The 12,637-nt window shown below is 33.6% G+C and overlaps 1 protein-coding gene across 6 annotated transcripts in view; it reads right to left on the minus strand.

Annotated features, from left to right (window-relative positions):
• DGKB (diacylglycerol kinase beta) overlaps positions 1-12,637 on the minus strand; it is a 377,865-nt gene that overhangs the window by 212,790 nt on the left and 152,438 nt on the right. For 3 of the 6 annotated variants that reach the window (XM_088162387.1, XM_088162367.1, XM_088162380.1), the window contains 2 exons: positions 6,383-6,415; positions 2,626-2,742 (listed from right to left, as the gene is read on the minus strand). In XM_088162387.1, the coding sequence (XP_088018513.1) occupies positions 2,626-2,742; positions 6,383-6,415 (150 nt within the window). The remainder of the gene's footprint in view (positions 1-2,625; positions 2,743-6,382; positions 6,416-12,637) is intronic. The other 3 variants (XM_014894413.2, XM_088162374.1, XM_088162383.1) reach the window with 1 other exon arrangement.

A 12,637-nucleotide genomic window follows, 5' to 3' on the forward strand; every position in this document is an offset into this window, starting at 1 on the left:
CAACAAAAGCTAAGTGATGGACTTTCCTATTTCAAATCTTTTATTTTAAGACTCAATGAGATTATTTCAAGTAGAAGGGTTTGGATCATCATAAAAAAAAAAAAAATCTAATAACTAATCTGTATCCCACTCGGTTCCAAAATAAATTTTAATTAAATTTTTACAGCTTTTCCAAATTACTTTTCCAGATAACATACGGTATTTTTATATAATGAAATGCAACTAAAGATTTAGACTAAATTAGTGAACATTTTCAAGCCCTAATCTCGCACAATTTAAAAGCAATCTTCACAATGTTATAGGACAAGTGACTTAAAGGAAAAAGAAAAAAGTGGTGGAGCATGTATTTAGTTTCTCCCATATTGAAAACAGAGGTCTAACAGCAGTAGTACAAAGATCTTTGCTTTGTTACCTTGGAACTTAGATCATAAACAAATCCAATTAACATACTGATTAAGTTTTCTGAAATAAAACCCTTGCTTACTGAAGATCTTGTTAAAATGAGACCATGCCAGCAGAATCAGAGTATTAGAAACAGAGCAGCATGCCAGATATGGGAGAATTAGAGTAGTACACTTTGATCAGATACAGAATGTTTTCTCCAGACCATCTTTGGGCAAAATACTAACATTAATTACCAGTTATATTTATAGCATCTTACATCTTTGTGAGAATAGTTGAAAAATTAGACAATTTGGGAGGAAGAAAAGCACTAACATTCTCATTGATCCCATCATTTCAGTAGGATAGCCTTCAAGGTTCACTCAGCCTTCGCAATAATTACATTCACAATAGGTCATCATTTTTAATGCCAATCAAAAATTAAATATTTGATGCTAAAATGGGTTCCAATTTAATCCATCCGTGAAAAACAAAGACCATGGTAAAATCAGCAAATTAGGGCCATAACTGCAGAATTATTTCTAATGTTATCACCATGATTACCAGTACTGTGTCATGCAGTACATTACAAATGTGTCATTACAAAACACCAAGCACTTCAAAACACACCTATTCAACAATAATTCTACCATCTTTGTCCCCATTTTCTTTTTCTCCATCTCTAGCACTAACAAAGAAAAGCAAGGATGAAACCCAGGCTTTTGATTCATCTTGGAAAGAGAAGATAAAACACAAGTTTTGCATCACACTAAAAAACTTAGGGGAAATCTTATGACCTGAAAGCAGAACACATAATAATTTTAAGTTTTGTGTTGAAGAGTCCATGGTGCTAAAAGTCGCTATTTTGAGTAGTCCAAGTATTATATCCTAGGCATGGTATCACTTGAGTGGGAAATAAAGACAAAAAATAGCTGAAAATAAACTATGAGCATAAGTAATCTCATGCTTGGAGCAAACACAAAATTCATAATGATACATGGTGCTGCAACCAAAAGGAGATGCCAAAGATGCTCCTCTATCTAGAATACTTTGTCTCACTGGAATTGTGTTGATATCACCCAAAAGTTAGAACACACTGTGTTTTTCCTTTAGCACAAACTTATTAATCACACTGTGACTGATTAGAAACAACTTGAGCTATCTTTCAATTAAGACTCTAGTATTTTTTGCTTCATGTTTTGTCACAGTTGATCTGGATACCAATGAAGCCTGTGAAAATGGCAAGTACAGGAAGAGATTTTTGAAAGCAATGGATAATGATCGTTCTAATATCCAACTATACCATCAATGGAGCAGTCATGTGACTAGAAAGGTTTTAAGGTTTGTTTTTCTGGTTTTTTCAGGTTTGGATTTTTTTGCCCTTCTTTGGGTTGTCATAACAAGAATGTTTGACTAACCTAAAACACAAAACAATACAATAAACCTTTCTATCCTGATACAACGAGATAAACTAATTATGAGGCATAAGATAATAAGGCTTTTACTGAAGCCCAATTGCATCATATCAAAGATAGAACAGACAACTATGCATATTAAATTATTATCACATCGTTATCATGATGATAATTTAACTCCTGAGAAAATAAAGCAGAAGCATCCTGCATATGGACATTGATTTCATTCAAAACTACTCATATCTCAAGGGAAAAAAGTTAGCAGTTCAGTCATGCCTCTAAGTCACCACTCTTAAATAAAATTAGCTCATCACACACAAGCTTTTCTTTCAAGTAGAAAAATTTCCATTTTTATCATAGATATTGCTATTAATGAAAACATGTTGCTTCTCACCACTGTTAATGTTGATACGCCAAATAACCTACTCAGAAATACTTGGACAAATAACACCCTTGAAGTTTTCTCCATCCATTAATTAACAGGTCCAAATGAGAATAGTTAACAGTTATCAGGACAGACTTAGATTAATAATGTAAATTTATGCAACATTGCATGACAGATACAAAAAAAACTAGTTCATCCACCCCAAGACAGAAGAGTTTTGGAACTAGTCCTCCCTCCCCCTTAATGTCTTAGGAAATCCTAACAATCACATGAGAAGCAGATGTGTATCATAGGATTCCTGAAACAATGGAAGACTTTATGTATTGCCTTTTTAAATACATGAAAGTGAAATATTAGAAGAGTAAATGCATATTTCACTTTAAACATATCTCACTGTTCATATGTAAAATAACCTGCTTAATATTAAAATAACAATAATCACACCTGAAGGCCTTGTCCATCTACTGTGACAGAATTTGCTCTTTGCATTTTGTTCCGTTCTCCCAGTTTGTTCATTTGCTGGGGGCAGCTCTTTTCTTTTTTCACTGTTGCTTGTCTTTCCTTGAAAAGAGAAAAGGAGAAAAGGGAACATTTTAACACATTATATAATGCTATACAACTGTAACTGAGACTGTACTTCTACAAAGTTGTTTTCTTAACTAGCAGGTAATGTCAGATTCTGCTTTAATGAAAATGAGATCTCAGTCAAGTTAATACACAATGTCTGGCCACTTCACATAACATCTATCTATGTGCCTGGCCATTCCATAATGACTAGGCAATAGATGGATGAATAGTGTGCAGTCACAACACAAATTAATGTAATGATGTGAAAAGATAATCTGACATTACCAGGGTGCCATTTTGAAACTTGAAAGCCAATCATACAATATACTTGACTGTTTAATAAGCATATTGATAAGACATCAGTAATTTTTCAAAATTTCATCCTGACTGCTAGCGAAGGTTGGATGCCTCAGAATACTTTACCACTTTGGCAAAATATACCTTGGTCTAAATGAACCACAATCAATTAGCTGAGTAAATTTTTATAAAACATGCATTTTGAATCAGAAGGAAACCAGAATCTACATCAGATTCTAAGCTACTGGCAACTTTTGATGCTCATACACAGCACAATGAGATGGCAATTTGAAAGAGAAAAACTCAGTATTATACAGTTGCAATCATATTTTCAACTGCTAAAAGGCCATTTCAGGTAACTGCATGGAAAAAAGTATTCTCATTCTTTGTATCTCATTTATTCCATTTATAAACTGCACCCAGCATGTCCTTTTAGGTTGTCCAAAAATGCACCATAAATTAAGACAGCAGATGTTTATCAAATAGAATCAGTGTCTGCAATCCCAACTGCACCCCAGCCGCTTTCCTCACTTCACAAGTGCAAGGAGGCTTTATAAACTAATCAAGGGAATGGGCTGGCACAAAGCTGCTGCACTAGAAAAGGAGCATGAAGGACATTGTTGCACCCCCTGCAACTGCATTCAGTAACAAGTTCATTAAATGTTACCATACACATTCCATACCAGGCCAAACCCATCTCTGTGCTACGTCCCATAAAGCCTTGGGGATTGGTAGCAGCAATTAATTCATGAAACTCTTTCAGGAGCAGTTTTTACTGGTAAGAAGCACTGACACAGATTCTGTCAGGAAGGGAATAACTCCCAGCTTAATGCAGTGCCTTTTAGCACAAATGTGAAACCTGATTGTTTTTATACCATCATCATTTTCTTTAACTGACACTGACAGAGTCCCAGCCTAGATCTGATGCAAAAAGTGGTCCAGGTCATCCTAGGCCACTTTGGGTAGCCAAGTGCTCGGAGGAACTGTGGCAATCTGACCACATTTTGTACAAAAGGATGGACAAACCTATGCCACTGGGAAAAGAACAAAAAACAGGGGAGTCTACACAACTGTCTGTATGCAATGAGATTCCTAAGAGGGTAGTTAACAGAGCTCTTGGATGCTTTGGGTAACTTGGTTGGTGCAAGACGAGGTCCAAGACTCTAGACTGCAATATCATTGTTTTGAAGAGAAAATAGTAGAAGCAATTAGAGCTATTCACCTCATCCTTAACCTTAGAAACAAAAAACACTGTATGTATCACTACCTAAGAAATCACCAGCTCTGAACTTACTTGTTTGATGATTTTTTTCAGAAAGTAGAACCAGGATGAGGCACCCAAAGAGAATAAAATTTTTGAACTAATATAGAACATTTTTCACAATGGATTAGTTAGTCCCAAGGACAGCAAGTAAGATACTTCTGCATGAAGGAAGCTTCACACTTCTTTACAAATTTAATAAGTTGTTTTGAGGTTTTAAACTTTGTGAATAATTACCCTTAAAAGTTACCACCTTGTATAAAAATTAAAGCATGATCTGTTAAATAGGATTTTACATTGTGGCCAAATCTGGCTTATGAATACCGCAACATCTTCAAATATCAAATCAGATGTCAGTAAAGCAGAGAAAAAGCTAGTAAAAATTGTGATTTCTAACAAAAATCCGAGATGAAGAGCAAATTTTAAAAGGTCTAGGAAAATCTCAAGCTAAAGGACACATTTGTGATAATTGAAAGAAAAATGTGGCAGAAATTAACAGACTCAGCACAATGAGTTTGCATATTTAGAAAGGTTAAAAAAAGGTTCAAAACAGGCATACTTTTAGTGTGCTCTAAAAATCTTCTTGCATATATCATGCTACTATTTAGAAGAAAGCTATTTATACACTGCAGAGACCCGTGCCCAAACCCACTGTTATTAATGACTCAAGTAAAATGCAGTAACAATTACCTAGAGCAAAGTTTTGCATATTGGGGTGATACAAATAGCAGCATGATACAAACAGCAGTAAATGCCCTCAGTTGGCCTTAGTCCTATGACTGCTGCATTACTCCTTCTCCAGTTTATATTTCCCATCCCATAAACAAAACCACTGCTTGCTACACAAAGACAATGCAAGATTAGGTCATATATCTCAGGTAACAAAGGAAAAAGAATATTCATGATACAGAATTGTCTAGAGCGTTAATAATTATGATCAAAGATGGATACCTGATCTCATAAACACTGAAACTTTGCTTTCTTCACTGATGATTTTTGAAGAAAGTACAAATAAAGTATTTCATATCACCCATCTTATATGAGACCACAATACACGTCACCACGTCTATCAATACTGCTCTCTAAAACATTTCTGAAGAAGCTGATGAGATTCTAGATTTCCTAGAATTATATATCCTATAATTTTTAGATATGTGTCACACTAGTGAGGATTTGACTTAGTTTGTATGACATATTCTGATGAATAGTATCATAATTCTAATGAATAAATCTGTTAATGGAACACAAAAAGATTTACCACCTCATTTTTTTTTAATATTCTTATGCAGATCCTTTCTTTTATATATGGAATACCAGTGGTGCCTGACCCACAGTATCGTTTTGGGAACTAAAACATTACTAATACATCAGAGGGCGTCAAGAAATAAACAAGTTAATTTTTAAAGTAGATAAAACCAGAAGATAAGAATGGATAACAGTCTAAAAAGTCGAGTAATATTAAGAAAAACCTGACATGCATTGAAAAAATGGGTTTATAAAATGTAAAACTTTATCTCTCCATTTAAGAAATATTTCTGTAACAGTTGTGTTGTTTTTATTATCTTGCTAAATAAAGCATACAAAATGATCAATGTATCTGTGAACCACTGTTTAGTGAACATGCATGAGGCTGACACAGATACTGAATACAGCAATTTAGATGCTATTGTACATTTTGATGGCTCAAAGAATGAAGCTTTTTGTTCTTTTGGTATGTATCAGAACACATACCTTCCAAAATAGTAATTACCACGACAAAAAATTTTTCCACTTCTTATGTCTTATTTTCCCCCTTGAATTCCCACTTTGAAGTCAATATGCATTTGCTGGAGCTTCTACCATTCAGGACTGCTCCACAGAGAGACCACTGCCAGGTGAAAACTACTGAATTGCACCTATTCCATATTCCAAAATCAGAAAGTAATTGACAAATAAGACAGGACTTTTCAAATAATAACCCAGAATATCATCTCTAGATTTTTGGTTCAGCCCCAAAATGCACTTCATAGCAGAAAGAATGTACAGCATCATGAACTGTTAGTAGTAGAGCGTTGATGGATGCCTCCTGCTACGCACCTCAGGGAGCAAACCTCCTAAAGTGGGAAGCGTCTGTTGGAAAAAGAGAATGTTAGGCTGCAGCACCAAACAGCTGGGATGGCAAAGGGCATGGACAGGGTGTTCACAAGGAATGTTACCTTGCAGCAGTCATACTTAACAACAACATACAAGGTACTTTGTTACGCTTTTGCACAAGTGGACTTTCCCGATGTTTTGGCTTTCATACTACATAATTCACACTCTACAAAGAATGTGTGGGATCATTTTAACACCAGATAACAACAGTAAAAAACCTGAAGACTTCATTCTTTTGAACAGCAAAAAGAAATACTTGATACCTGGAGAACTATTTTGATTTTATCTTTCAAGTCTTTGAATTCTCATCCAAATCAAGGAATCTTGTTTAAAAAGCCTTCCTCTGCTACAATTAACAAGGACTAACATCATTAGTCCTCAAAAAACAGCTTATATTCTTTCTTTATAGAAAGGTAGAATCTTTTCCTTTACACAAAACACTAACATTTAAAAATATCATATTAAGCCATTAGGGTAAAAACATGAATAGTTACTAAAGGCTTACTCAAGAGCTGCCTCTTTATAATTTAACTGCTGACATAGAATCCAGGGCAAATACAGCAAGAACTGCTTTTACTCACCTTGCCTTTTAATCAATAATTGAAAATATATTTTTTCTTGATTATCTCCTATACAAGATTATTTAAATCTATGCATTTCATAACATGAAAAAACAATTTACTTATACACTGTATAGAATTGCGAAGTCATTAATAAATGCTTAATACCGTTACAGTTTGCCAGGTGACAGCTTAAAACCCGAGATTACTTCTCTATGATAATTATTTTTAAAAAAATATTTTCAGATGAAATATATACCCTATATGGGTATGGGGCTGCATAACATGAGAAGTATATTTTTATGCTACTATACATAAACTAAAATAGTTATTTAAAAAGATATTATTCTAGAACTCCAAAACTTTATTGAAGATCAGACAGAATGCATGGAATACCACGTAAAGATATCCTCAAACGTTTGCAAGATGAAGGCCACGGAAATTTAATACCTGAATACCAAACTTATGCTCTGGGATTCTTTTTAAGGAACTTGAAGGATGGCTGCTACAGGATTCCTTAGAGATAATTTGTTTCATGACATGGGAATCTTTAAGGACATATAATTATAATAATAGATTATTAATAATATCAGATACTCCTAGACTGCAAGTTTTTAAACCTATATGGCATTCAAGACCCTGCTTACAAAATTCCCATTCCATGAAATTTCTGTCCATAATTATAAAATAACTCAAGAGAACTAAAGATTCAAAAATCCTGCAAACTAAAAATAAAAAATCACATCATCACTATGCCAAAACCATGGTGGGCAATCTTATCTGTAGTATCTATTAGATATCTCATCCAAGTAACTGTGGGTCAGATGACCTAAAATAGTTTGAAAAATTACTTTATAAATTCTCCACATTTCCAGCTCTGTGTACATGCTAATCTAAAGAGCCTTTATTAGAACACCACATCATGCTGTCTTGAAAGCTCATAGAGCTGTAGCACAATACTCAGCTCTAAATCCCTAGGCAGAAGATAAAAGTCATCCTGTGGACAAGATTATTAACCACCTCTCAGCAAAAATACTGTCTAGTGAGCTGCATATGTCCATACTATAAAGGAAAATTAAGAATTCTAATAAATTTGAGAGCTGTCTTGAGAAATGCATTTGCAGCTAAGGAAAAAAAAAAAGGAAAAATCGCATTATGCCATTGAGAAGGAAGCATTTTGTCACTCATAATACTGGTAGCCAAAATACATGCAACAAGACAATGCTAGAATGAAGAACATGCGTTTAAGAATAACTTCTAAAACTGCTGATTGTTCCTTCTTCTGAACAAAGAATCACTATGTGATAATTATATAAACATATATTTTGCTCCTTTTTTAGTCTGTCTCAATAAAAAGGTAAAGGATTACACACCAAATCACAATCAAGTCTTTCTCAGATAGCATGTTGGCCTTAGTTCATTCAGTTTTCTGTAGACAATCTGCCTGACATCTTACATCTTGCCATTGAGTACATGCATCAATATACTGTCCAAGACTTTCAACTGGATTTGCAACTCCAACTTGGGCTATAGCAGCTGCTTATATATACTGTCCAAGAAAGACAGAAGTTTAGGAAAAGAATTTTGAAAATAAAATCATATTAAGCTCCAGTGGGAGAGGATGTAAGGAATAAACTTAGAAACAGACATTTGTGGTGAGCTGTGGGCAGGCAACTAGATATAACTTAAAATGATTGAACAGCTGCCATTTCAGTTTATCAGCATCTTATTATTTTAACATTGAACTGTGTTTGTCGAACAGCTAATTAGTTAGGAAGATACATTTTCCTCCAGGGCAATTATTAATTTCCTTCTGACTTCAAAGAAATGAAAAAGCTCTTAGCGTAGATAAGGACACCATTATATTTCAAGTCTGATTTAGATTCTCAGAGAACTGAAGCTGCAATATGAAACACAATTGAAAAGCAAAAAAGTGGTTTGTTTTGTTTTTTTAAATCTCTTTCATTTGCTATGTTATTACTTAATATTCAACAACCAGATCTAAATTCAACTGCCCCCCCAAGCATATATATTCAAATAACTTTTTTTTTATAGTGTCTTTGTTCAGAAACACATGATAAGGCTAGTACTCAACTTCAAAGGATTGAGTTGCTCATAAAATGCTTACATTTCACTGACTTTCTGTGCTCCATGTTGAGCTTGGATTCAACTGAGGTAAAACTGATCTCTACTACTATAAAAGCAGAAGAATCATTTTAGGATTAATAACTGGAAAGGGGATTAAGAATGCTCATCTTCCAACCAGGCACTGCTAATTCCCTTTCTCAATCTCTACAACTCTGCTTTCCTATGTGAATAACATCTACATACCTCACAGGAAAATAGTATTAGTAAAACATATTACTAGACATGGAAAAAATAGCTATGGAACTATGTTGCAATTATAACATAGTCAATAGCTATTCTATCTAGTCTAAATACTGACAGTGAAAGAAAATTCTTGAACAGTATTTTCAACTTTAATTTTGTATGTTTTTTTTTTCCAGAATGTCAATACGTTTGCTATATTTACACAAAAGTTTGAAGCTATAGATTGCAATGCATATTGTTCAGTTGAATAAGGCACATTTCCTATCTCAAACATTTTTAATCTGCTGTGTATATTGTTTCACATGACTAAATAGAACTAGTCATAAACAAAATATTTTTGAACATTTATGGTTTTGTATAACAAAATGCCAAAGGAATCAGCTATATCAGTTTCCTCCTCCAAACTATAGAGCCATTTATATTTTAAAACAAGAGGTCAATGACTTCGACTTATGATGGTATTTTGTATTAGTGTATATAAACAGATGCATACTATGACGTAAAAAAAATTATACATATTTTATATATATCAATTTATCTCTGTATATATAGTCCATATTTACACAAATTGTATTTATGCTTACATGACTTTGTCCTAAAACGTTATAACATCTTCACTACCCAAAACAAACGTCAAATTCATTCACAAGAGAAAAAAAACAAAATGGAAATTGTTTCAAACTTTTTATCCTGATGACCTATTTTTCACATAATGCAAAACAATGAAGTTGGATATGAAAACACCCAGTTTAAAATTTTATTTTTTCTTTCCTTACCTTCAATATTATACCAGATCCTCCACCTTTGAAATAAACTGGTTATTATGGGGACAGTGATACTTGCCATATAGTAATGCTCACATTGCAAGCAGGGTACCTCATATTTTACAATTTATCCCTTAACTTTATTTTTATTCCACAATTAGAAGCTTGAATTATATTTTTTTAAAATAATGCTAGAAATTAAGTGAAAAAAATTCATTGTAAAACTCACATATACCACAGAATCAAAATCATCATGTATTATGAAATAAATACACGTTATTATTTATTAAATAGTAATCTTTTATTGGTTTGTTGGTCACTATCCAGGGCTGTATCTATTTTGGTGGGAAATTGAAAATCTAATTACTTTTCTACAGATATAAATAAAAATTAGAACATCCTATATGTTCATCAGTAAATGGGGCAAAGTAAAGGAAGGCATGAAATGAAGACAAAATGTAAGCTAGCATTTTTCCCTTTCTGCCTTATAAAGGGACATGGTGAGGGAAACTGTCTCATAAGCAGAGACCAATCTTGTTTTCTTCACTACTCACTCATCTCATTCCAATACCCAGTTTTAAACCTGGTTATGATCTAATTCTGTACTCCTGGTAGGCTAGGATTCAATTGAGTTAAAGATTTTTAAACTCACTGCCAGTCAACCTTATCATGAACTTTCATTATGTGCATGTAATTAATTGGGTCCAATGAACAATATCAGTACTGAGTTATAGACTTTTCCCCCCCCACCACATAATTAGAATATAATTACCCACAGGATATCAGAATGATGCAAAACCTTTCCTCTAAATGTGCCCTCATTAGGAAACAAGTCTCAATGTACATTTATTCAATCAGTATGAATTAATTAAAATGTTACTGAAATAAAAGAGAGTAACATTAAAGTGTATCTGACATCTATTAAAAGACTATCACTTGAGATCTGCACACAGTTTATAACAAAACTCATTTAACTTGAACAAAAAACTTCACCATACAACAAGTCCTATATAGCGTAAACAGAAAAGTAAAAAGGACTAAAGTTGACAGACTACATTTTACTAAAACATTTAAAATTGAAGCAGTGAGATATGAAAAATCTTAATAAGACATTGAACCTAGACAGATATATGATGTTTTCATGATGTACACAGCATCAACTACATGAGTTTCCCCATCAGTTTTTTCAGCTGACAATGTAGCTTATCATATTTAAGAATAACATTTGACAACCTCTATTTTTGTGCAGTTTTGAATATGGGAGGACTCTTAGTTAACTTAGACCAGCCATCTAACTTCCACATGACAAGGCATTTTGGTTCTCTCTCCAGCCACTAAGAATCAGTCAGTTGAGATCATTTTGGTAGCACTGGTATAAAACATAGTGCAGTGAAATGCAATGTATGAAAAAGTCCTTTAACTGTGTAGAAATTGTTGAGGCTGGACCTCAAAAAAAGTGAGACATGAGAAATGTTGGATGGAAAAGGAAAAAACATGAATGTCCCTAGTTCTGCAAAAGTGAAAAGATGAGAAGGGATTTACCCTGTACCCTTGAAGGGAAACTTAGGAGAAGGCATCTTGTTCTGAGATGAATACTGCAGTTTTCTGAAAGAAATCTGGACATCCAAAGTTACAGTTGGAAGGGAGGGCCAACATTTTTAGGAGATCAAAGATAAAGTATTTTTAATCTTGCTATTTTCCTTATATTCTATGGGAGAAGAAAATACATTATTCTCTGACACCTCAAAATACTCAAGGATATGTCTGGTACAGCAAGCATTATGGTCATCTGCTTTTATTTACCTTCCACGTATACACAGTATTGAAAGAATACGAATGCTTAGCTGATAACTGAAGTTAAATGTTGACCTGGGTGAAGGACCCTTCCATTGTCAGATTTCTATGTCTGAACATGTAATCACACTTCCTATTGCATGGTTAGACAGTTTTCACAAGAATATATTCATTAGCTTTGCTGTCATTATTGAGAATGCTGGTCTCACGTACTGAAGTATTATGCTTCTCAAAAGGAATCTCCGTTAACAGCAAATGGGAGACATTAATTAAAAAATTACTAACTCAAATCATAGGTACACTACAATCAACCACTTTCAGAAGAAATTGCTATTAGCTAAGTCAGCGAGGTAGTACTTGTAACATAACCGAACTCAGGATTTTTATGCATTTTTTGAAGAAACTACAAGATTAAAAAATATACTAAAAAATTATGAAGTCCCCATTAAATCATGGTAAAATATATTTTCCATTCCGAGCAATATAAATTGTGCTGAAATACATGTCTTGCGTTGCTTTGTTAGTAACATGATTCCAAAACAGGAAAACATATTTACTTCTGCTTATGCCTTGAAAATTTGGAGATAAAACAAAACTATTCAAGGGTGATTTGACTCTAGAGTGGTTCTACATATCCTCTAAACAACTTAACTAAACTCCAATTGTGGAATAAAAATCTTAATTCCTCTATTCCTCTTCCTCTCCTGAAAAGAAAATGTAGTTATGCCAATATAACTGAAGATAAAATT

The sequence above is a fragment of the Sturnus vulgaris genome, chromosome 1, assembly GCF_052056855.1.
Source record: "Sturnus vulgaris isolate bStuVul1 chromosome 1, bStuVul1.hap1, whole genome shotgun sequence".
Lineage (NCBI taxonomy): Eukaryota > Metazoa > Chordata > Aves > Passeriformes > Sturnidae > Sturnus > Sturnus vulgaris.